The sequence below is a fragment of the Artibeus jamaicensis genome, unplaced genomic scaffold (genome assembly GCF_021234435.1).
Source record: "Artibeus jamaicensis isolate MK-2021 breed Jamaican fruit bat unplaced genomic scaffold, CSHL_Jam_final contig_60, whole genome shotgun sequence".
Classification (NCBI taxonomy): Eukaryota; Metazoa; Chordata; class Mammalia; order Chiroptera; family Phyllostomidae; genus Artibeus; species Artibeus jamaicensis.
Genome location: NW_026521900.1, coordinates 274,666 through 301,647, shown reverse-complemented (window position 1 = coordinate 301,647; position 26,982 = coordinate 274,666). Strand labels below are relative to the sequence as shown.

General features: G+C 36.6%; 1 protein-coding gene across 1 annotated transcript in view; it reads right to left on the bottom strand.

Annotated features, from left to right (window-relative positions):
* Window positions 1-13,487: 13,487 nt before the first annotated feature.
* Window positions 13,488-26,982, bottom strand: part of LOC119063653 (cytochrome b-245 heavy chain) — a 33,323-nt gene continuing 19,828 nt past the window's right edge. Inside the window, exons 8-13 of the mRNA XM_037165084.2 lie at window positions 24,785-24,877; window positions 22,088-22,341; window positions 21,050-21,212; window positions 19,577-19,723; window positions 17,402-17,526; window positions 13,488-16,096 (exon numbers count right to left, since the gene is read on the bottom strand). Of these exons, the coding sequence (XP_037020979.1) occupies window positions 15,970-16,096; window positions 17,402-17,526; window positions 19,577-19,723; window positions 21,050-21,212; window positions 22,088-22,341; window positions 24,785-24,877 (909 nt within the window). The 3' untranslated portion in view covers window positions 13,488-15,969. The remainder of the gene's footprint in view (window positions 16,097-17,401; window positions 17,527-19,576; window positions 19,724-21,049; window positions 21,213-22,087; window positions 22,342-24,784; window positions 24,878-26,982) is intronic.

Sequence of the window (26,982 nt, the reverse complement as noted above, 5' to 3'; positions counted from 1 at the left end):
AGCAACAAAACAAACAAGCAAGCAGAATAAAAACAAAGACACTGAAATAGAGAACAAGGGGAAAGTGACCAGAGGGGAGAGGGAAGGGAATTTAAGGGGAAAAGGGGGGAGGGATTTGGAGGAACAAGTATGAAGGACACAGGGACAAGAACTAAGGGGGGTGGAAATGGGAGGGAGGGGGATGCATGGGGGAGAGGTAGGCTGGGATGGGAGAAATAAACAGAAAACTGTACTTGAAAAATAACTAAATAAAAATTTTAAAAAAGGATTTTATTTATTTATTTTTAGAAAGGGAAGGGAAGGAGAAAGAGATGGAGAGAAACATCAATATGTGGTTGCTTCTCAAGTGTCCCTTACTGGGGACCTGGCCCGCAACCCAGGCATGTGCCCTGACTGGGAATCGAACCAGTGACCCTTTGATTCTCAGGCCAGCACTCAATCCACTGAGCCACACCAGCCATGTGGATGCAATGTAATTTCTTACTGAAGGATATTTAGGATATTTCCAGTACTCCCTAAATATTCTTGTATACATCTAGTGTAGTTGTACAGTCAGTTTTCAGACTAAAGTGTACATGATGCATGACTCTCTTTACTTAAAAGTGTGTATGACTATCATGCTAAGTGAAATAACCCAGTTGGCAAAAGACAAATACCATATGATCTCATTTATAAGAGGAAACTAATGAACAAAATAAACTAACAAGCAAAACAGAACCACAGGCATGGAAACATGGAACAGACTGAAAGTGACCAGAGGGGAGGGAGGAGGAGCAAAATGGTGGAAAGAAGAGGAAGGGATTAGTCAAAGAACATATATGAATGTCCCATGAACATGGACAACAGTGTGGGAATTGACTGCAGGAGCAGAGGGTGAGACAGGCACAGAGAGCAAATGGGGATAAATTGGGACAATGGTAATAGAATAAGCAAGAATTTTTTAAAAATAATTAAAAAGTATGTATGACTCTAACAAAACCTAATTTCTCTTTTAATCAGTAAATCTAATTAGTCTTTTTAGGATTGTGGCTTTACTGCCACCTATGGAATTAGGGTCACAGTTCCAGAATCTTATATAAGCCCAGAGGGCTGGAGCTCGGACATTGTCTCATCTGTCCATTTTCCCATCAGATTTACTGTCTCTCAGCTATTTCTGTGCCACATATGGGTATGTGAAATTATTTTTATGAAATTTCCCATGGGCATATCTACATATACAGATGGTATAGCTCTTTTCTCCCTCAGGTCTTACTAATAATTTGCCCCTTCTGTTGTGCCTTTAATTTTATATTCTTAAGGTTGTTAACTTTGCATTCTAGTTTTAAAAATTTATTTTTTAAATTACGGTTGATGTTCAATAATTACATTCTCTTTTTTAACTGTAGCTCATTTTTTGGTGGTTTACATATTATTCATTCTAAAGCTACAAAACTAATAAACAGCATTTACATTGTTATAACTTTATATTATTATGTCATATAGTAATATGTAGTAATTTATATTTTTTGTCTTCAAGCTCAGTTGTGTGCCAAGTTTATTTTTCCTTCTCTATGTATCTAATATCATGACTATACCATTAAAGAATATTCCTTGAGTGATTTTTTAAACTCCCATCAAATGGTTTTATCATGACCTCAAGAAACCCAACTCTCTATCACTTGAGTTATTTATTCAAGTTCCTTTATTTCCTGGAAATCTTTCTGGAACACTCCTTTCTCCCACTTCTGTCTGGAATAGCTGCCCGGCTTGAAATACTGGAACACTCTTTCTCTGCTGTCCTGGGTTAAAGCTCTTGCTTTGGAAATATTTCCTGATTCATTTCAGATTACTTCCTCATTAAAAAAATACATCTTCAAATGATTTTTCAAGAGCTGTGGCAGATTAATTTTAGTGTATCTAAATATCTGGAAATGCCTGAGAGTTCCAGTTGCTCTATATCCTCAACAACAATGACACTTGTGAATTTGAGCTGTATTGGTCGATGAGGTAGCAGTGCCTTGTAATATTAATTTGCATTTTCCCAATGGCTAGTGATATTAAGAATTTTTCATGTTTATTGACAATTTAGGTATGTTTTGTCATGAACTGACTGTTCAGGTGTTTTACTGATTTTCAAATTTTTGCCTCTTTGTTATAGACCTGTACAAGGTCTGTATATATTCAGAATATGAGTCCTTTATGGATACATATATTTATTATAAATACCTTCTTCCAGTCTGTGAGTTGTATTTTCACTTTCTTAATAATATTTTTTTGGTGAACAGAAGTTTCTAATTTTATAAAGTCCTCTTTAATTTTTTCTCTTATGGTTAGTGTTCATTTTATACTGCTTATGAAATTGTTGTCTACCTCCAAGATCATAAATACAGTGTATGTTTTATTCTAGAAGTTATGTTTGTTACCTTTCCCATTCAGGTCACTTAGGTCTATGCTAATCTCTGATTTTGAGGTGTGGTGTGCAGTAGAGAGATCAAGGTTTGTATTAAGCCATATGGATTTATAATTGCTCAACACCATTTATAGAAAAAACATCCTTTTCCTCAACGTAATTGCAATGGCACATTTGATATAAATCAGGTATATATATTAGATATATAATCCTGATTATGCTCATATAAAATCTTGATAATTGCTTCAGGTCAGTTCACCATCTTTTTTTATTGTGGACACTATTACATATGTCCCCCATTTCCCTTCTGACCCCCTCCACCCAGCCCTGCCCCCCACCTCTTGAATTAGAAGTGTCTGAATTTTTATTACCTAACTGAATCTTTCTTTTCCATGTGTCTTGTGGTTTTCATGACTGTTAAGCAGAGCTATGTTTTTTTTTCCTAAATGTTAGGCATGCTTTGGATTCATGTGGCCAGTTTAATCTCTACTTAGACAAGAGTTCATAGTTTTCTACTGACTCAAGCAATCAACACCACCTGCAACAGACCTTTATTCAGCAGGCAGGTCAGAACTTCCTCATTTCTTAAAATAACTAACTGTGTTTTCAAATACCATTAAAAAAGCAGAACATTTTAAATTATTGGTAAACTCTGTATTTTTCATTTACCATACTTGAGGAACTGTTTTTAGAAGAATAAAGCTTTATTTTTCTTCTTTTAATGCCTTAAATATCATGTAATTTATTTCCCCCTCCCTGTTTTAAAAGCGATTTAAATCTTTATATTTATCTTTAATTTGTAAACAAATGTTACTTCTTTATGCACAATCTACACAAGTTTTATTTTCCTCCCAAAATGTGGACATTCCTGTGCTAAAACGGGCATACTACTTATACAAAACCTACAAAAATTAGACATTCTAATAATACAAAACTTCAGTCATCTGGGAATACCCTGAAATGAGTCATTGTCAATGTGTGCACTTTTCAGACAACTAAAGATTTGCCTAATAAACATAGGCAAAAATCAACCATTGTGCATGAATATTTTAGCTGATTTAACATGATTTAACCCTTTAGTGAATGGACTATTAAAACCATCACTGCCATTAAACATGTTATTGTGCTCAATTGGAAGCTCTAATTAATAGTCTCAGTCCTTTAGGTTTTGGCCAGTACACCGACCAGAGAAAAAAACAGTATATATAGCATTTGTTGAATAAATATATGAATAAATGAATGAATGAAGAAATGTATTATAATGATGCTGTTAAGTTCCGTTGAGATATATGGAGCTCTTTTTCCTTGCATTAATGACCCAAGACTGCTATGACTCTAAGATTTTTTAATATGCTTACAGTGTTTACTTGTTTGCCCTTTCTTTAGGTTTTCACATGTCACTTGTAACCACTGTGTATATATATCTACGTCTAGTAATTCTCATTTCTTTTAACTTGGCATTTCTCATCAACAATGAATTGTGCACCAAGACCACTAACTTTGTTATGACAAGTATTAAAAAGCTCTGAGTTAATTTCTTTTTTAAAATATTTTATTTATTTATTCTTTATAGAGAGGGGAAGGGAAAAAGAAAGGGAGGGAGAGAAACACCGATGTGTGGTTGTCTTTTGAGCACCTCCTACTGGGGACCTGGCCCACAACCAAGGCATGTGCCCTGACTGGGAATCAAACCAGCAACCCTTTGGTTCTCAGATCCATGCTCAATCTACTGAGCTACACCAGCCAGGGCAGCTCTGAGTGAATTTCTGATGAGGTATGCCGGAGTTTAATGTACTACTGCTTGTGAATTTTAGGTTTATTTTGATTGCTCAGACACTTCCTACTGCCATCATTCCCTGTTTTTACTTCTATGTCAGATAGTAAGATAGCCAAATAAGTCATTTCTACATGGATGGAACAACATGCTAGTTATTTGAGTAGAGTTATCTACAGTAAATTACCTGATATATTCTAGATGGCAACACCTTTGTGCTCTTTGAGCCTGGGGACATTTAAAACAGGTCTGACTCCAAATAAGTAAGTCATGAGAATTCAGAAAATATAGTGTTTTCCTCATAAGAAAGCTAATATGTTCTTCACAGAAATCCTCAGAAAAGCTTGCCATGTAACGTAGGCATAAGTATAATCACCTACAGCTTTCATCCTGGACACTTTATCTGTTTCATCAATTTTTTATACCATTTATGTAAGTAGCTTTGTTGTGTAACAAATACCCTGAAGTTAGTGGTTTAAAACAAGAACTGTTTATAATATCCCATGTATCTATAGGCCATCTGGGTGATTCTGTGCTTGTGAGCTAGGCTCACTTAGCATCTACTCAGCTGTGGGTTGCCTAAGGAGTCCAGTTCATCTTGGGCTATTTTATATGTCTGATGTCTTGGCTGGTACTACGAGGCTGACTGCTCTTCTCTACATGCTTCAGCCCTCGAGCAAGCTAGCCTGGGCATACTGTAATAAAAAAAAGTCAGAGGAGTAAAAGACATGGCAAAAGCATGCCAGGTTTCTTGAGGCCTGGACTGAAACTCACACAACATCACTTTTGCTGCCTTATATTGGTCTGTGCAAATTGAAAGAATAATCCAGATTCAAGGGGTGAGCAAATAGACCACCCCTCTTGCTGGAAGAAATTGCAGAGTCACATTGCAGGGAACACAGATACAGACGGAAGTAAAAAACTGGTGGCAAATTGCAATCAATTTAAACCTTATGCATATTTTCAAGTAGAATAGATGTACTTTTATTTTTTACTGTTTTTATTAAATTTATTGTGGTGGTGTTGGTTAATAATATTAAGAATCACTCAATTCATTTTATTTTAATGTCTTCTACCTTGTTTTGTTCCCTTTAGTTAATGCTGATACTGTTTATGTTTCACTTTTTTCCCTCCCTCACTCTTTGATATGCAATATCTTAAAGAGGAAGATTTCTCAAAATGCACTTTTATGTCCTCCAAATGGAAAGTAAAATTTGCTGATTATTTTCTACAAAGGAAAAAAGTGCAAAAATATGCATTTTAAAGGGTGTTTTACAACCTACTTCCATTGTGACTTAGATGTGGTCAAACACTATTGCCTTTCATCTCAGTAAAGTCATAGGCATAGTTACCCTAGTTGAATGAAACACTGAGGAATAAATGCAGCAGGAAGTTCACAACACAGATGTCTGAGTTTAATATTTTGTCTGTGAGTGATGCAGAGCCTCAAATGAAAAACAGGATGATCATACAGCTGTGTTGACCTTCAATAGCTAGATCTGGAATAACTACCATGTCAGTAGTCTGACCTGGTGGTTTTTAGCCAATACTTGCACATTAACCATGCCCAGGATATGTTTAGATGGAATAATTTTTTTCCTTACCAACAAATGCAAGGAATTCTGAAATCTCTTTGGAAGAACAAGGGAGACTCATTCCTCAGGCCATGAATTTTTTCCCATCTGATTTGAAAGTGTGATGTTTAGCTTTTACCATGCAAGAAGCATTGTTTAAAAATCAAGTGATGTAATGTAGCGGTAAATTTGAAGGTTCCTTAATATTCTAATGTAATTCTAAAATTAAAAAAAATCTTTCAAGACTAATTTTTATATAAATCAATTCTACTGAATTTTAGCAGTCTTCTCTAAAGGATGAGGTTTCAGAATATAATACTTAGGGCTGTTTCCAAAAGTCAGACGGGTACAATTTCCAGCACATTAATTCTTAGAATAAGACAAAGAAATCATCTTACAGTGGCCACTATTCATGTACAATATTTCTTAGTAATTCCTCTTGTTCACAAAACAGTATATATCAGGATTTAGTTTTTTCTTATACCTTACAGTATCCCAGTTCCTTGAAAATTGCTAATCTATTAGCATTAACTGGAATATCCAATGGTTTAGACTAATGCATTCCCCAACTACCACAACAAGATAAAAAAAAAAGAATATAGTTCTAAAAGAATCTCAAGCCACTTGGTTGATCTTTTGTAAATTTTTAGAAATCTATAAAGTTCATATTTTTTAGCCTTTGCCAGCAATTTGTTTTTTTATCCAACAACATTTATGATTGAGAAATTCTGTCCTTTTATAACTTCTTTCTCATGCAATTTTATTTTTAAAACACACATATGAATATACATACACACCTATGCTATAGCCAATAACTGACCATTCCCTGCTAGATAGAAATCATTTTTTAATAAAATAAATATTTTAAAAATAAATTTATTAAATATTATTGAGTCCCCCTAGAGCCTTCTTTTCTCCAGTCAAATAATTCCACTTCTTTATAAGTCCTATCTTATCTTAATTTAAAAATAAAAATTAGGGTACACAGAATGAATGGTGGGGCAGGAGAACCCAGCTTCCCTGTCCTCCCACAAAGATCAGTGATTGGACACTATTCATAACAAAAACAGCTATGAGAAACCTTTACAGTTCACATAGGACATTTTAATAACACTGAAAAAAACAGAATAAGCACACAAAAGAGAAGGAAATGAATTCATGTTACCTGCATTATCCCATCCCCCAAGCTGGCATTGTTTAGCAGCAAGAAGAAATTTCCTAGCCAGAAAGAGTTCCCTTCACCAGAAAAGGGAGACTGGGTGAGTAATCAGCTTCCCAAGCCTCTTGAGACACTGTACAAAGGTCCCACTTTAGTTTTATCCACACAGACCTTCAAAGTAGAAAGGTGTTAAGCCAGCTAGGAACAAGGAAGAACAAACAGTACAGGCGATTATTAGCAGACACAGCAGAAGTGATCATGGTTCAGCGTCCTGCTCCTGCAGAAAATCTAGGCATATTTCACCACTAATGAAGCCAACATCCAGCACACTTGCTGCAGACACCCTGCAGATTTCTCCACCTTTTGTCCCATACCAGCCACCTGAGTCTTTCCCTTCTCCCTTACCCCCGCCACTTCCACTGGAGCCCTAGACCTGCACCTGCTGCCACTGAGGTCTCTGTAGCTGGGAAAGTATAAAATGCCAGCTTCCAGAGTCCCTCTCCACCCCCATCAGAGCCCAGGAACCATAGTCACAGCCAGCTCAGGCTTCTGTGGCTGCAGATGTGCAAGATACCAACTATGTACTTATATAACATCAGCCTGCTGCCAGTCACTAGCTTCCACTGTAGCCCATAAGCACTGGGGAGATTGTGCAGCCATGGGTGGGTGCTGCAAAATCCAGGGCCGCCACAACTGTTTGTGAGCCCATTTCAAGCTCTGCCTCTGTCACTGGCTGGCACTACCATGCCCACCTATAGCTAGCCCCTCCAGCTTTGCACCTGCGAACCCTTAGTCCAAACCCACCAACAGCCTCCACTATGGTGTGCTAGTCCAGAGTGATAGTGTGCAGCTACAGGAAAACATGTCAATAGTCAAGTCTTCTTCAGCTGCTAGTGAGCCTATAGTTGTTCTCAGCCTTATTATCTGCACTGGCTCTCATGACTATGAGGATGTCTGCAACTGGTCCTGTTATGTAATTACTTGGAGCTGGCTCCCCACAGCCAAGTGTGTGCACACCACCAGGCCTGGCCACCACCACTGCCTACTATGACCCACAGCTAATACAGCTGGAGGTACCATTTAGGACTCCAATAGCTCTTGTAGCCACTGCAGACTCCCTGTTTTGATCACCAAGGATCTCACAAGTTTTGATACTGTGGACCTCAGAAGCATGAGCTGAAGAGGCATCAAACTCCCTCAGACCTGGTGCCGCCATATACCACCATACTTGGCACCCTGCACCCTAAACTCAGGGTCACAACATGATCTAGTGTGTCGCCACCCTCAGATGAAAGGCTTCTTTTAGTGAACTCAGTCCATAAAATCTGGAAGAGGTGATTGCTTCTTCAAATGGGCAGACTCCTATGTATGGTTACAGGAATCATAAAGAATCAGAAAAACATGTCTCCATCAAAGGAATACAGTGAAGCTTCAGTATCTGGCCCTAAAGAAATGGAGATCCAGGAATTACCCAACAAAAAATTCAAACTGAAATAGAGAACAAGGGGACAGCGAACAGAGGGGAGAGGGAAGGGAAGTTAAGGGGAAAAAGGGGGAGGGATTTGGAGGAACAAATAGGAAGGACACAGGGACAAGAACTAAGGGTGGTGGAAATGGGAGGGAGGTGGGGGAGCAAGGGGCGGGGGAGGCTGGGATGGGAGAAATAGACAAAAAATTTGTACTTGAAAAATAACTAAATAAAATTAATTTAAAAAATAATAAAAAAATAATTGTTCTACATATGTTCAGAGAGCTAGAAGAGAACATGGATAAACAATTGAATGATATGAGGAAAACACTACAAGAACTAAATTAGAAGTTCAAAAAAGATACAGAAAAAATGAAAACAAATGGAAATTTTGGAACTGAAGAAGACAATGAATCAACTAAAGAATTCAATAGAATGCTTCAATGAGATTTAAGCAAGTAGAAGACAGAATCAGTGAGCTAAAATATAGTATGTATATGATATTTTATGTAAGCCCCATGGTCACCACAATGCAAAACTATACAATACATACACAAAAGATAAAGAGAACAGAATTAAAGCATACCAGTATGGCAAATCATCCATTTACAAAGGAAGGAACAAGGAAGGAAGAAAAGAAAAATGAACTACGTAATGGTCATAAAACAATTCAGAAGTTGGCAATAGTAAGTCCTCACCTATCAATAATATCTCTAAATATTAATTGATTGACTTCTCCAATCAAAAGGCATAGAACAACAAATGTTGGAGAGGTTGTGGGAAAAAGGGGACCTTAGTTCACTGTTGGTGGGATTGCAGACTGGTACAACCATTATGGAAAACAGTATGGAATTTTCTCAGAAAAATAAAAATCGACCTGCCTTTTGACCCAGCAATTCCACTGCTAGGATTATATCCTAAGAATCATAAAACATCAACTTCAAAGAACCTATGCACCACAATGTTCATAGCAGCACAATTTACAATAGCCAAGAGTTGGAAGCAACCTAGGTGCCCATCAGTAAATGAATGGATCAAAAAAGTGTGGTACATATACACAATGGAATTCTATGCAGCAGAGAGAAAGAAGGAGCTGCTACCCTTTGCAACAACATGGATAGAACTGGAAAGCATTATGCTGAGTGAAATAAGCCAGGAGTTGAAAGACAAATGCCATATGATCTCACCTTTAACAGGAAGCTAAGCAACAAAACAAACAAGCAAGCAGAATAAAAACAAAGACACTGAAATAGAGAACAAGGGGAAAGTGACCAGAGGGGAGAGGGGAGGGAATTTCAGGGGAAAAAAGGGGAGGGATTTGGAGGAACAAGTATGAAGGACACAGGGACAAGAACTAAGGAGGGTGGAAATGGGAGGGAGGTGGGGAGCACCAGGTGGGGTGGGCTTGGATGGGAGAAATAGACAGAAAACAGTACTTAAAAAATAACTAAATAAAATTTAAAAATAAATAAATAAACATTTAAAAAAAGGCATAGAGTGGCTGGGAGGATTTTGAAAAAATAAGACTGGATTAAATGCTTCCTACAGGGGACTCACTCCCGCTTTAAGGACAAACATAGACTAAAAGTTAAGGGATGAAAAAAGATACTCTATGCAAATAAAAAACAAAAGAGAATAGGGGTAGCTGTACTTATACCAGACAAAATAGACAATAAGCCAAATATGGTAATAAGAAACAAAAAATCATTAAAAATGATAAGGGAGTCAATTAGTCAAGAAGATATAATAAAATAAATATACATGCACTGAACATTGGATCCCTTAAATAAATTAAACATGTACTAACAGATCTGAAGGGAGAAATAGACAACAATAAAATAATATATATTGAAATTCAATACCCAGCTCTCAACAAAGGATAGATCATCCAGACAGAAAATCCAGACAGATCATCCAGACAGGAAATGTTGACCTTGAACTACACTTTAGACTAAATGAAAATAACAGACATATACAAAACATTCCATCCAACAGCAGGACAATACACATTCTTCTTAAGTATATTCTGAATATTCTCCAGGATATGTTAAAAAAAATAGGTTACAAAGCAAGTATTATCAAATTTAAGAAGATTGAAATTGTAAGTATCTGACTACAGAGATATGAAACCAGAAGTCAATTACAGGAGGAATCTGGGAAATTCACAAATGTCTGGAGAGTAAACAACATGCTCTTTGACCAATTGGGTCAAAAAAAGAAATCTGAAGAAAAATTTAAAAAATCTCAAACAAATGAAAATAAAGCACAGCATGTCAAAAATCTAAGGGCTACTACAAAAGCAGTTCTAAGAGGGAAGTTTACTGTGATAAATGCAGACATTAAGAAACAACTCAAAAAACCTCACTTTACACCTCAAAGGGCTAGAAAAAGAAGAATGAACTAAGCCTAAAGTTAACAGAAGAAAGGAAATAACAAAGATCATAACAGAAATAAGTAAAATAGAGACCAGGAAAAAATCAACAAAACTAAAAGCTGGGGTTTTCTTTGTAAGTATAAATGAAATTAACAAACATTAACTGAAACTCAGAAGAAAAGAGACAGTACTCAAAAAAGTCAGAAATAAAAGAGATTACAACTGATGCCACAGAAATATGAAGCATCATGATATGCCAACAAACTGGATAATTCAGGAGAAATGGATAAATTCCTAGAAACATATAACCTACCAATACCGAACCATGAAGAAATAGAAAATCTGAAGAGATTTAAAAAAGGAATAGGAGATTAACTTAGTAACCAAAAACCTCCCAAGGCAGAAAACCTCAAGACCAGATAGTTTCACTGATGAATTCCACCAAACATTTAAACAAAAATTAATGCCAGTCCTTCTCAAACTTTTTCAAAAATTGAAGAGGAAGGAGCACTCTCAAACTCATTTTATGAAGTTAGAATTTTCCTTATACCAAAACTAGATAAGGACACTACAAGAAAAGAAAATACAAGTTAATATCTCTGATGAATATAGATGCGAAAATTCCCAACAAAACACTAGCAAATCAAATTGAACAGCACAGCAAAAAGATTATACACTCTGATTCAGCAATATTTATCCCTGGGATGCAAGGATGTTTCAACATACACAAATCCATAAATGTGACATACCACATTAATTGAAAGAATGACAAAACTCATATGATTACTCAATAGATGCAGAAAAAATATTTAACAAAATATAACATCATTTCATGGTAAAAGTGCTCAACAAAATGAATATAGAAGAAACATACATCAACATAGTAAAGGCCATATATGACAAGCCCACAACTAACACCTACTAAATGGTGAAAATCTGAAAACTCTTCCTCTAAGATCAGGAACAAGACAAAGTTGTTCACCTCATCACTCCTATTTGACATAATATTGGAAGTTCTAATCAGAGCAATTGGGCAAGAAGAAGAAATAAAAGGTATAAATCAAAAAGCAAAAAGTAAAATTGTCTTTGTTTGCAGATGATATGATTTTATATGCTAAAATGATTGGGTGAAAGGCTATTGGAGAAAATGATATTTATGTGGGCACAAAATATTTCCCAAATGTTATTTACTAATTGCAAGAGTAAAAAAGTACCTTACATTTATAACAGAGAAATTTGGTGATTAAACTTTATCCACCAATAACAGGGCAAACTGCCAATACCTACCTCTGAACACAATGCAGTAAGGATGCAGTGTCACCTATACATGACTGTATACTAAATGATAGTTTGTATCAGTATTAAATTACTTGGGCTAGTTCATTGCATTGTAGTTATATAAGTGAAAGTTATTGTTTAAAAAAACATTATTTGGTGAGTTATCATGTTGTATACTTTAAATATCTTAAAATTTTATTTATGATTTATACTTCAATAGAGATGAAAAATTAAAAATAAATAAAAGCAAAAATTACCATAAATTGGGTTACTCAGTGTTTTTTGAAAATCAAGAAAGGACTCTTACTTTATTTTTTTAAAGATTTTATGTATTTTATTTTTAGATAGGGGGAAGGGAGGGAGAAAAAGAGGGAGAGAAACATCAGTGTGTAGTTGCCTCTCACACACCGGCTGCTGGGGACCTGGCCTGCAACCCAGACACGTGCCCTGACTGGGAATCTAATCAGCAACCTTTTGGTTCATAGGCTGGCACTCAATCCACTGAGCCACACCAACCAGGGATGATCAATGTTTCTACACTAACATAACATGATACTAGATGGCCTAAATCAGAGATTTATGCTACCACTTTTACCCAGCTATTCTTAGTATATAATCCATACCTATAATCTTAGTATATAATCCAAAGCACAATAGCTTTGAAAATATTCTTGGTTACTTATACTTTCTCTAATTTGCTAGTGTAGTATAAAGAACATGGCCTTTTTGCCAGAAGGATGTGGATTTAACATTGACACAGCCACCCCGTAGTTTAGGATGGTTTGTGACTAACATTTATCCTCTCTTAGCCTCAGTTTTTTTTTAAATCAATATGATTGGGCCAAAATTGGGCTACCTTTCAGTGTTCTCCAGGACTAGCTGAAGTGTGTGTAAAATGTTTGGCTTAGTAGAAAGTGTTTACTAAATATTAGCTATTTCTATTATTGACACTTGTTTCAGGTAATGTCCTTTTCCAACGTGACAGCATTTAGTGACTTTTACAGGAAGATATGCCTAGGCCTCTATCCATTTCCTGCACACTGGGGATTGTGATTGGTTGACTCATTTAGAACAATGGCCAACACAGAACCCTAGTGTATAGGAAATGAGTCAACCATGAATATATACTCACAATCTCACTTGATGACACCTAATTGCATAGTTAGAACTACGAGAGGAAATTAAAAAGAAGAGGTCTTTTGGGCTTCTTTGGCTTTGAAATTCTGTACACAGTGTGAAATACTTCCTTGTCCTTTATAGCAATGATGTGAGGGTCACCAGGACATTAGCACAGAACTCAGTATTCAGTTTTCCTTTACCAATTCATAAATTGTGCAGTGTCATACACAAAAGCACATAAAATGGAGGATGTCATCCACAAAAACAGAGGGATCTCAATTCCACTGGGGCAGAAAAAAATCTTCGCTATATGAACCCACCCTTTAATAGAGAGATCAACAGCAGACACCAAAAGACTTCATTAATTTTAATAGTTGAGCACAGTTTTAATAGTTCTTCCTAAGAATTATCTCCCAGGGACCCCCAGGACATTCACATACCACACCTACAAGTATTCAAATTTCATAAATGCAATATTGCAAAAGCAGGAGAACTAAGAAAAGCCTTTAGGACCTTGCGATGAAAACAAATGCTTAGCAAATTCTCTCAGTTCTCGTTACTAAATACTAAATATTAAATGCTAAAAAAGCTATGTTGGTAGCTTGGAAGAAGCATGAAGAAGGTTCTCAAAATTACAAGCACTTTTACATTCATTTTTTTCATATTATAACCAGGGTGACACAGGACAGATTTATTTATTTTGGTAACCATGTTGATATCAAAGGGAGAAAACTCTTTGTTGGTGCCAAAGAGCAAAACATTGTCAGAACAACAAATGGAGTTGGTTTTATTTATGACAAAATAGGTTAGTAAGGGCCAAGATCTGGGAATCTTGGCCCTTACTAACTTATTTTGTCATAAATAAAACCAACTCCTTATAACCGTGCTTCTTACTTTGCTCACACTTTGGTGTCAATAACTAAAACTAGGAATACAGAGCCAGTCACTGTAATAGCACAACAAAAATTTGTTAAGTGAATGAACTGATACTTGGCATGCAGTGTGAACAGGCTGGACCTAAGCTTCTCTAAGTGGAAACCTTTCTGGGACATTATGGGGAGGTGACATCCAGCAGCAAGCCTGACTTGTCAGTGCCCTGGCCATCGTAAAAACCCAAAAGAAAAACTGGGTTCTTAACAAGTTCATCTCAGCCCTCTGAATATGCCCACTCAGTATCAAAATTTGCAACCAGAATTTCAGATTCAATATCATACGTAACCAAAATAAAATAAATATGTGTATGCCTCTGTCAGTTACATTCACTACATACAGGACTTTTAAGTCTGGGGTAGAAACTGAGTGATGCAAGACCCCTTTTCCCTACACTAACCTTTCGCCTTTTAGCTTTCTCTCACTCTCCTTCTATTCTCTTGCCTCCTTCCTGCCCCTTTCTTCCAAACCTAGTCTTCTACCCTTCGCCCTGCTTCTTCTCTTTCTTCCTCATTACTGAAGTTGAATAATTCTAAATATCGTAGCTCCAGAGGGTTGGGCCAATAAAGCTGTTGTGCACTCCCAGAAATAAGAGGAGCTGTGAGAAAAAGAAGACTGTTTCTGGTCATATTGACAGTGACTTAGAGACGCTCTTTTGAATACATAGATATCAAGAACATTCTACTGAGTGGGATTTCAATACCTACACTGTAATCTGGGAATTTTAGTTTCTAGGATATAAATTTCATGATGATAATGATGATAAAATAATAAACCATTAGTCACACAATAAGATACAATTTTTATGCACAAGTATTTAAGCAAAATAAGGAGGGATATTATTTAAAGCAGATGGGCCTATCCGATACATATTTGTCACAATTCTTAGTTTTAAATTCACAAGCACTAGCTCAAAGAGACCGCTTCAGGTAGTAAATCAGTCTGCATCTCTTTCATAGCACAGAGAGCAAGACTGGAGGAGCCAGCCAGAGTTATGATAGGAGGTCAGTTCTCTGCTTGCAACTCCCTTTTCTCCAAGCATCCTATTGGTTACTGTCCTTAGTCTCTTCCCTACCCTCAGGAGCATCAGGTGCTGTTGGCCTGTAAGTGTAACAGAAGTTATTTCCTTAGATGCTTCTGTTAAATGCTTTAAATTAATTCTACCCTGGTCTTGCATGGTTCTAAACGTCTTTTCATTCATTCAACAAATTTTCATTAAGTATCCATTCTTTGCCACCCATGATTATAAAGTTAGATAATACATTAATTCCAGTTAGTCTAATACTCTTTTGTAAGAAGAATCTCTGACACAATTAATATGATGTATTGGTAAACTGCAGTATGCTTAAAATGTCAATCCTGTCACTATTAAGCATTAAATCACTTTCAGCATATGTATCTCTTCACTATTTGGAAAATTTCCTTCCATATGACAGTAATAAGAACAAAGATGATACATTAGAAAATGAATATATACTTTCTTATTTGCTTCTTCTTTTGAGGAGTATACAAACCCATTTTCAGGCCACATGGTATTGTGGGGACACTACCAAACATGGACTCAGATGGCCTAGATGTATCTCAGTTTCATAGCCTTTGGGAGGTTACTTCACCATTTTGAGTCCCCATTTTTTTTACCCTAAAAACTGAGTCTGGAAGTTCTTGCCCTACCTTTCTCTGGTATGACTGATAGAAAAAAATGAAATAATGTTTGTAAAAGTGCTCTGAAAATTATAAAGCCCCATTCAAATGCAGATTATCACTATCAAACAATCTTTGGGCAAACTTTCACATTAGACTTTCTTTTTCTCCACTTTTAAAAGGCGGGGACTTACATTACCAACTAGCATTATTTGGGCATTTGGCAGCATAAGCCACATTTATTTCCTCGTGAAAGAGACCAATTAGAAGTTTTCCTTATTGAAGATGAAATGCACTCCCCGTGGGCCAGACTCAGAATTGGAGATACTTTGTTTACTGAGGGTTTCAGCCAAGGCTTCAGGTCCACAGAGGAAAACTCCTATTCGGGTACTTTTGGGGGGAAAAGAAAGAAAGAAAAAAGACAGTTTCAGGCTTTGCAATGTCATAGATTACATAGCACGCAGTGGGGATTTCTAAATTATTTTAGGCCCCAAGGTAGAGAACCCTTTGCTTCTTTGTCTTTCCCACAAATGGCTGAGTTCAGATTACCCTGTGGGATAGTTGCTTAGCTCTGTTTGTGAGGGCAGCAGGATACTTCAAATGTCAGTTCACTTCCATGGAAGATGATGTTCAAGCAAGGTTTATGGAAACTTTAAGGATTCACCACAGAAAATATGGTGGTAAATTTGTGACTCTGTGGACTACTTCTTTTCAGGGCTATACCCTCCCAACCCTCCTGGTGTCCTGAAATCAGGAACAATGTACTTTAGATGTACTAACTCTGCCCACAGCTTGGTGTGGCTTCATCCTTCTACAGGTTAGAGTCTGAAGTCCTGCTTCTCAAGACGTGGGTCCAGGCCAGTTAACAGTGCAGATTCTTGGGCCTCACCCCATACCTACCTAAATCAGTGTGTTTTGAAGAGATCTATCTACAAAGTGATTTATATGCTCATTAAAGTGTGAGAAGCAATGGCCTAAAGGGTATATTTGGGGGTGGATTTCTTGAGCTTATTATGCATTCTAGCAAGATAAAGAATTCCCCCAAAGTTTCCTGATGGCTAAAGCTTAAGTGAGGGCAGAAAGAACCTTGGGATGTGTGTCAGCCGAAAATGGGGATGGTGTCTGTTTAATAACAAGTATAACATGTATTGAATTAAAAGAAGTAGATACACTGGTGAAATTTAAAAGATGAAAGAAAAGAACTGAGTTATGGATCTCCTTGGGAGGAGCAGGATTCAGAAAGCCTGAGGGGGAAGCCTGAGAATCTTTGTTTCTAAAAGTCTCCAGGGAATTATGATGTGATTAAAAGATTCATCTTTATTTTTAAAAACATTTTGTTTATTTATTTTTAGAGAGAAGGGAAGGAGAAAGAGAGGGAGAGAAACATCAATGTGTGGTTGCCTCACACGTGCCCCCTACCGGGGACCTGGCCTGCAACCCAGGCATGTGCCCTGATTGGGAATCAAACTGGCGACTCTTTGGTTCCCAGCCCGTGCTCAATCCACTGAGCCACACCAGCCAGGGCGAAAAAGATTCCTCTTTAAATCAGAGAAATGTAGACTGTTCCATTGGGTGTAAATATAGGAATCTAGGTATTGTTACTTTCAGAATACACAAATCTAGCCATGTTCAGGAGCTCCTGCTTTTAAGCAGACCACAAACCTCAAGAACACTTTGAACAGGGGGATGACTTACTTTGGATGTTGGCTTGCAATTGTCTTGAACTCATTATCCCAGTTGGGCCGTCCATACAAAGTCTTTTGCTTCAAGCCTGTGATAACATCTTTCTCCTCATCATGGTGCACAGCAAAATGATTGGCCTGCAGGAAAGGAAATAAATTCAGAAAAAAGAGACGTGCTGTAAAAATACTTAGATATATTTAGATATCTCACTACCTTCCCACTCTAACTATATATATATTTGGGGCAAGGCATGCTGAAGGGTAGAAGATAAAAAAGATGAATGAATGAGGTCCCTTCATGCAATTTATAATGTAGAAAGGCAGACCTTGAGTAGCGACATGAATAATCATATTTGTAGAATAGGATAAGATGTGTGCTATGGAAGAGACCCAAACATCTCAATGATAGCAAAGAAAGGAGTTGGGGTGGGAAAATATGGGAATGTTTCAGAGTGGCACCATTTGATCCAAGCTTTGAAGTGTGGGTAGGATTTAATTCCTTCTCATTAGCTTTTCTCTCAGCTCTATATCTCATCTTCTCTAAGACTTTCTCTCCTCATGCAAATATACCTCTGCTTTACTACAAATATACTACTGCTTTAGGAGAATCACTAAGAATTAAAACAACCATAGACTAAAATGCACTCATATTTTGGTAACATAAAGACACATCAAATCAAGCCTAAAGCTAGTCTGTGTATGTATGTGTGTGTAAGTAGTCACCCATTGATTTCTGCTAGCATTCTAGAGAGCCTCAGTTTGAACAACAGGTACTTTTCATAAAAGTGGTTAATTAAATTTATTCAAAAATTGTCAGATTTTAAATCCATTGGACAGGAGATAAATGAGGATAAGAAGGGTGGTTACTCTGGTTTAACAATCATGTAGAGACTAGTTTTGCAAAGCAAAATACTTATTTTGGAATATAAATACATTTCCTACTAACTGTATCTGACTTTTTAACTATTAAAACTGCAAAGCAATTTATATGTTATAGATTTTTCTGGGTTTCATTTTTATAAATGTTTTGTTGCTGTTTTGTTTTAAATTGTGGAAGTTGCAACTTGAAATCACTTTTCTGGAGTAGCAATTTTCATGGTCATGTGTCCTTGGCACATTTGCTACAAGCCTCTTCTAAGACTTGGAGAATCTATGCTAACCAATATGCCAAAACCTAAATGAGAAAAAGTCAGTTTTCCCAGGTATGAGATGCTTGGGAAAGATGCCCAGGACTGAGGAGCCAGTGAGACACTGATCAAGAATAGGCAAAGACTCTTGCTATAGCTCTTCTCTCAGAGTGTCAGCTTATGCTGCTTCCATGCAAATCATTAATGTTTGCTTATTTGCAACTTGGAATTAACTTGTCTCAGAGTTTCTGAGTCATGCAGAGCTAAATAAATTTTTGTTGTGGGGGTTTGTTTTTTGAACTATAGGATGTGTACATTGCTAAATATCTCTGGAGAGATGGGATATACATATATATAATATACACACATATATACACATACATATGTACTATATATCACCTTTTTAAGATATATTTTGATGTATTTCCAAATGATAATAGTGATCTACTGGGAGTTGCTAAGAGTCCAGCTCTGGAGCACTCTTACTCTGCTAATTACTCATTGGATGCCTTTGGGACAAATGACCTTACTTGCTCTGGGACTTGGTTTCCTCATCTATAAAATGTGGATAATAATATTGGTTACTTAATAGAGTTGTGAGGATTGAAATAGACAAACTATATAAATACTGAGAACAATACCTGGCAAATAGTATATGCTTAATAACTCTGAGCAACTTAATATTATTTAATAGTACCTTTAAAATGTATTGTGTATATTATGAAACATGCATAAACATAAAACTAAAGGGATATACAGTACATGCATGTATATATGTTTGACACCACCGGTGGGGGCATTACTCTAATAAAGTCAAAGTCATGGCTTTTATTCACTGTTGGCTCCTTAGTTTTCATCTGTCCCATAGGTAACAACTTTAAATCTAATATTAATTATCTGAATATGGTGGTGATATTGAGTGAAAGTGGGTAGGCTGAATCACTGGAATCTATCAACTGTTTTTAGTAAAAAAGCTGCATGAAACTCTCCAATAGCTAAGAGAAAGTCAGTAAGCCCTGGGCTCTGTGGGAAGGACCTGAAACTTTGGCTTTTGTCCTTACCTGTGACTCATCCCAGCCGGTGAGGTATATGTTATAGCTGAGGAAACCAGCATTGTCCCTCTCTTGCATCTGGGTCTCCAGCAGCTGCAGCAAGTCAGCAAACCACTCAAAGGCATGTGTGTCCCGGCACAGCCAGTAGAAGTAGATCTAAAAGAGGATGGATCATAAAGCAGATTATATTTAAATAGGACCTGTTAGCATTGACACAGGTATTTCTTTCCTCTCTCCAGTGGTTTTCTTGCTGCTCAGAAGGTCTGAAAACAGGTTTTCAGAAAGGTCTAGACATTCGACAAACTACTAAACATGAACTTGCTCTGGCCTTCACATTGGCAAGGCAGTAAGTAAACATATATTATGCCAATAATGTATGCCAATTAAGTTTTAAGAATATCTTTAATACGCTATAAGTTTGTTTGCTAGAAAAGTCAGTATACCTTGGCCTTGATCTATACACATTGAAAGGAATTTGGGAATGTTTATTGTGGCCTGAAAAATACATTGTTTAGAAAAAATAGCCTACCAGTTTCTCTCTGGGTCTGTTCTTGCCCTCCCAGAATCCCTGGCTTCCTTTGTACCTCCCCAGAGAAAAACCACTGGAATCTAGACTAGTAGTGTCTGCCACAAGACTACCTCCCCACCTGTTACTCTCATACATTCCTGAATTCCTAGGGAAAAAAGTAGTTATACTCACACCTCCCCCAAATAGAAAAGAGGGAAAAGGGACAATGAAAAGTCATAGTAAGGTTAGTGTTCCTATTACAGGAAATCTCTGCAGGTATTAGAATGTCTCAAGTCTTGTTAAAGATGTCCTTTATTAGACAATGGAACCAAATTTACGTGGCACAAAAAAAATCTCGGGGAATTTATTCTGAACAAATATCTATAAGAAAGTAATAGTTACACAAAAGACATGTCTCCTGTCCTCTTCCTGCAACAAAAGCATTGGGGGGCTGAAAATGAAATCGATCTTGATCTCTAACCTAGGATGATAGAAAAATATTCTATATGTTCTCAATGGAACATGAAGCAATCATTAAAATGATTACTATAAAGCCTGTGATAACACTGAAAATCACTGTTTTTAGGAAATCTGGACATGAAATTGCACATTCTCAATATTTACAACTTTCTAAAAAGAAATACACATGTGGGAAAATATGGAAAGAGAATGTATAAAGAAGGATAGGTATTGGGTTCTCTATACTCCAACTTTCTTCCAAATTTCTTGTAATATACTATTCTATGTAGTAATATACAAATACAGTATATTATGTTTGCTGATGGTACTGATTATACAGAAGCAAATTTAACTTGTCAAATCACTTTTTTAAGAGAATCCTGCCTCTCTAGAACCACCTTGAAATGGCCTACACTTCCCTTGGTCTCTGCCACCCTCAGCCACAAAGGCTGTCTCAGGCTTCATTTGGCAATGTGATGGATGCTTCAAGCCCTCTGAAGAATGAAGGAACCTACCTTTTTGAGCTTCAGACTGGTGGCATTATTGCAATATTTGTACCAGACTGACTTGAGAATGGATGCAAAAGGTGTGACCCCAATTCCTGCTCCTACTAACATTACCACCTCGTAGCTGAACACATCTTCGCTGGCTGTGCCAAAGGGCCCATCAACTGCTATCCTAAAGGGAAGCATAACAAGAGGTGGTTACAGACATACCTTACTCTTCAGAGTGGGATGGCATATACATTATTTTTGGGGGTGTGCAATATGTCACTCAAACCAGGAGAAGTTATCTATCTGCAGGGAACTTTGTTCTGTGAAACAGTTTTCAGGTAACTAACTTAGTGTCAACATTGGGGTTGGAGGTATGAATAGGAATTTTTAGCTTATTGAAAACATTTGGTAATTCTCAGGGATATTTTGTTTATCTCCCCACCCCTCTTTACCCACAATGCATTCACATACACACATGCACATCTGTATTTCTTGTCAGGGCATCCCACACTTGAAATTTCTGCTTATACTGCACATTAAAATAAAGTAAGAAATTTCTGTATCATAACATCTTGTAGATTTAATATGTCCAATTTTCATCTAGCTATTCATTGAGTTATTCAACAAACTTTTCTTCAGCACCCACTAAGTTCCTGACACCATGTTAGGCATGTGGGAAGAAGGAGGTAAAGTGAATAATATATGGTATTTATGCCCAAATAATGTATGCCAATTAAGTTTTAAGGATATCTTTAATACACTGTAAGTCTGTTAGAAAAGTTAATATATCTTGGCCTTGATCTATACATACTGAAAGGAATTTGGGAGTGTTTATTATAAATATTTGATTTAAATATTTTACATTTCACATAGGATTTATAAGTATATGCAAAACCACACCACACACATAAAATGGAGAACATAGAGATAACTACCTATACTTGTATAACCTGTGTGTTTGGTCAGACTCAGGAGATAGTGAGAGATGAAAGAAGAGGAGCTTTTTGGTATCATTTTTCCTGAACTCATTCACCTTTGTAATATGCACTTTGTACTCACTTAGGTAGCTTCCAGGCATCTTGAAACTCCTGCTTATCACAGCCACAAGCATTGAACAGTCCCTCTGTCCAGTCCCCAACAATGCGGATATGGATGCTAAAGAAATCTTCCTCAGGGGCAGAGGTCAGTGTGAAAGGGTGCCACTCTAGCTTGGACACCTTGGGGCACTTTACAAAAATGTATTGTCCCACCTCCATCTTGAATCCCTTCTTCTTCATCTGTAGCTCGATCGTTTTGAAAGGATGAGTGACCACCTATGGAACAAAACATGTCTCTGGAAACTACACTTTCCCCAAATACTTGCTTTTTCAGTGTCCATATAGATAAAGGGCTGAATTAAGATGCCACACCCAGGTTTCTTCTTCATGACTAATACAGCATTTCCTATAGCGATATGACTGTCATTGGGCATTGCCCTCAGCTGCAGCCCATGGCCAATGATGAGCTGATGCAGGGATACAAAGGCCTAGCCCCTCTCTTTAATTTGGGACAACTTTGAGAGTCCATGCTAACTCCAACACTCCCTGTAGGATCAGCTGAGGCTACAACTGCAGCCACACTGAGGGTCAGCTTTTTCCTCTCCCCAAGCTTGCCTTTGTTTTCTTTGACAGGTTCATCTCCAGAGAACATGCTCCAATAAAACTGCATGCAGTTTTCTATCTCAGAGTCTTTACAGGGGAATTCAACCTAAGATACCATCTTATTACCATCTTTTTTCTCTAAGAAGTCAAGGCAGGGGGCTAGAAACAGAAAGAAGAAATGGTTTCCTACTCAGCCTTCCTGTCTTCCTAGGGACTGATCAAGAGTATTAGCATCTGGATAGAAGAAGACCCCACTGGCAAGTGATAGCAACATCTCCCAAACCAAGGATAACTATCTTTGTCTGCCTTTGTCCTAAGTTACACCTCGAACCTTTCTAACTCCATACATTGTTTCTACATTTCTCCCCATTTGGGTAATACCAATTATCTCTCCAAAGCCAACCCCTACCAATCCATTGCCATCCATCCATGTATATGGGTGTTCATAACATCTTTGTTTATAATAGCAAAAAAAATGGAAACAGTCCAAATGTCCATCAATTGCTGAGTTGATAAATAATTTTTAAAAATAGAACACGATAAAAAGCTTTTGTTTCAATACAGAAAGTAACATATTGTTTCTTTGATGAGTCCTGAAAAGCCTGGAAGAACTTCACATACACAACTCAAAACAAACCAAAGGATATAAAAAGAAAGAAAAATCAATAGAAAAAAAACAGCAGCTTCCTAATGTTGACTGATCTTGCTGAGCTTTTCTTTTCATCAATGAGGAGGAGTAGAATGGGAAATCCTTTTAATAGAATTGCCAAACATTTCCAAAACTTGTGACTTAAGTATATCTTATATGATAAAACTATAACCAACTTTCCTTCATCACTGAAATAAGAAGTTGTAAAGCTTTATTTTAAAAACAAATTTAAACTTTAATCAAAATTATTTTAAAAATTATGGTTACCATGTTGCAATATTGTATGGCACAACCAATTTTTACCATATAGCAATTTTGCTACCACAGGCAAAATTGAGATTGAATGTAATAAAATGTAGTAGGGGACAGCATTATCACTGAAATACTTTTAGATAATAACTTCTTTCTTATGTATGCTTATATGAAGAGAAAATGTTTGTTTTCTTTGAAGGAAAACAAATTTGCCTTAGAAATATGTTTAAGGGAAATACTTGTGTGGTTATTCAGTTCTAGTCTAGTAAGGAAAATTTTGAGGTAGCTCTTTTTGCTGATCTATGGGATTTTTCTTATAATACAATATAAGTAGCATAAAAGGAGAACTATAGTGGCTTCTTGCATTTCCAGATCTCCAATGCCAGCTGGACTTTTTTTACTATGACCTTCCATAGATGCTAAGACAGAAAAGTTGGGGTGAAGGACAGGAGGAAAATATGTGTTTTGCAAAAATAATCCATAGTAAACTTTTGACCAATACTTTTTGAACTGAACTGAATTGAATTAAATGCTATTTGATACAAATAGTCTTATCTGAAACTATCATAAGAACTTTCTATTTCTGTTTATTTAGTTGGATTTATTTATTTATTTATTTATTTATTTATTTATTTATTAACGATGAGAAGCAACATAGAATAGTTGAAGGGAAAGCCACTATTTACTTGGAACTAGGGCACTCAATTCTAGATGTAGTTTAGTTAGTAACTTCCTTGAGACTTTGGCACTTTTTTTGATAGTCTATGATTATATACAATGCACAGAAAAGGAGGTTAAAGGGACTTGGGAAACTCTGTCAACTTCAACCAGACCCACCCTTGGCTCTCTGGTTTGGCATCTGAATATTTTAAGTTTCAATGTGTGCTCTTTTGAACTCACCTCTTGTTCCCCACCCTTAACTAATCATATTATTACTTTATGTACCTCCCTCTACACACAAGCCCCACATTCATTTACACAGAACATTTGGGTTCATTTTTCAACCAAAAATGTAACTAACATTCTAGTCTATCCAGTTAAGAGGCCCAACCATTTGATTATTGAGCAAAGTACACTGGAATAAATATGTCATCTCTCTGCTCTAAGTTTAATCAAAAGAAACAGTAAAAGAGAGCTCTGATGATATAGAGAACATGGGTAAACTTTTCCATTATATAGTAAGATTCTATTAGTAATTCCTAAACTAGTCAATACCTTGGTGATGACCACCTTCTGTTGAGAACGCCAAAACCGTACCAATCTCTCACAGAAATACAGGAACATGGGACCCACTATCCATTTCCAAGTCTGTAACCAGAGCAAAAGAGAATTTTAAAGTAGGATATTTTAAGGGGTGATAGTTAATAAAAGATTCATGGGGACAAGACATTTTAGAAGTCAAGTTAATCTTTGTAGCATTTTAAAATATTTTGTTAGATTGTAAAATGTCTTCTACAACAGAATGCATAAACATTATCTAAAACTAAAATAATAAAATTTTAAGCCAGTAAAAATAAACAATCTCTATGACTGTATTGGGGAACTATATCTACAGCATGAAACTTTCCCAAGAGGAACTGCCCACAAGAATAAGATTTCCTCCTAGTGTTGCAACAGCAGTTGCAATAACCCTATACCAGAGCAAGTTTGGTTTCGGAATTAACATTTCCCTAAAAGATACCATTTCAGCAACACCATATTTTTAATGCAATATTGCAATTTCTTTCAATTATTGTGTAGTAAAATTCATTCTCTTGCAAGATGAGAAATTTTATGTAAGAATTTAGCTATTTCTCCAATATCCTGATAACTTCCTAAGAGCTATGCAATGAACTTGATGAATAGGAAAAATCCTAAAGAATTTCAGATTTCTCTAAATTCCCCTCTTGTCAGAATCTTCGGTGTTTCAGAACACTGGAATTACCTTGTGGCATTGTTAGTTATATAAAAATATTAAGGTCAAACAGCTCCATTCCAGGATGCAGTCAGTTAAGTTCCTAGTTTAATACTAGAAGTAGAGAAATTTAGAAGGCAATATCATCTAAAAGATGACATTCCAGAATGAATTCCAAGAAGGAAATACAATAATGAAGTGCTTCTCACAGTCTCACATGTGGTCTTTCTATTAAATTATTTTTTTAGAAATATTTTATTGGAAGTTGAGAACACTAGTTTAATAGTGTTTTCAACTTTGCTACTTTGCTAAAGTAGCAAAGAATTTTAGAGGGCAACATTACCTACATGTTCCCCTTTGTAGCCAAAGCTGAAGAATATCTGCCTTAAAAATCAGTAATGTTTTTCTACTGGCCTTTTTTTCATGGCATAAATTTTTAAAATAGTCTGGCATCATCTATTTCCTGGGTGCTACCATGGGGCCCCATTGAATGGAGCCAGGTCTTAGACATTACCTCTCATATCCCCCCAAATCCAGAAATTCCTTTAAGGTAGATGCCTGTGAAGACAGTAGTATGCTGACTCCAGCTGTCTTCGAGGAAATATGCCTTCCCCTAACCTATAACAGAGAACCTGAAATATAGTTCCCTTTTTATCCTTTCTGCTGATGTCTGTATGTATTGGGAACAGTTTACTGAGGTGTCTGGTTGCTTTCATTAGTTAGCAAGGATGCTTAAAGATAGTAAGTCCTCAGAGAACATTCTGTGTCTAAAGGAAGAATACTCCTGTATTAGTAGAGTAAGAAAAAAGAAAGCAAAATGGGATGGGAAGTTTATCTTTATATTATACTGTGCTTGAGGAAAAATGAATAATTCTTCTCAGAAGTTCTGCACCAATGTTGATTTTTTTTTTGCCTAGTTTTATACCAAGGGCTAGCATAATAATGAACAAAGTATACTGCTTGCCATGGGGGAAAATGAACATCACAGGGCCCACATTTTGCTCTACAGAGCAGAGATACTGAGAATACATAAAATGGGGTTCTTCAGAGCTCCCAACAAAGAAGGTAAATATATCAACATGTTTTCCTTTGTCACCTTGTCACACTCCTGCTGTACAATGCAGTGCCTTTACATGTTAGTATGACACTGGCTGTCCAACCTCTTTTATGCTCCATTGATGGGACTTCCAGATACCTAAAAGCAACCTTATGTGCCACTTCATCAATTTCCTTCCCCGCTCTGAAATCTATACAAAAAGTCTTATTTCCTGATAACTGAAGAGGCTTCTAGTTCCTTATAGTTGATTATCTGAGCTACCCAACTCAGCTCATAATGGAATGCCTCTGAAAATCATTAACTGGTATTATTGTGACCTTCATATCCAAAAGAGAAAAGATGGAATTTCTTAAACCCAAAGAGCACTTTCAAAAATGACACTTTTCTGAGTTTTATATCAGGATGTTCATAAAAGATCCAGGCAAAGTTTACTTTTCAAGAAATAATTCTCTACTAAATTTA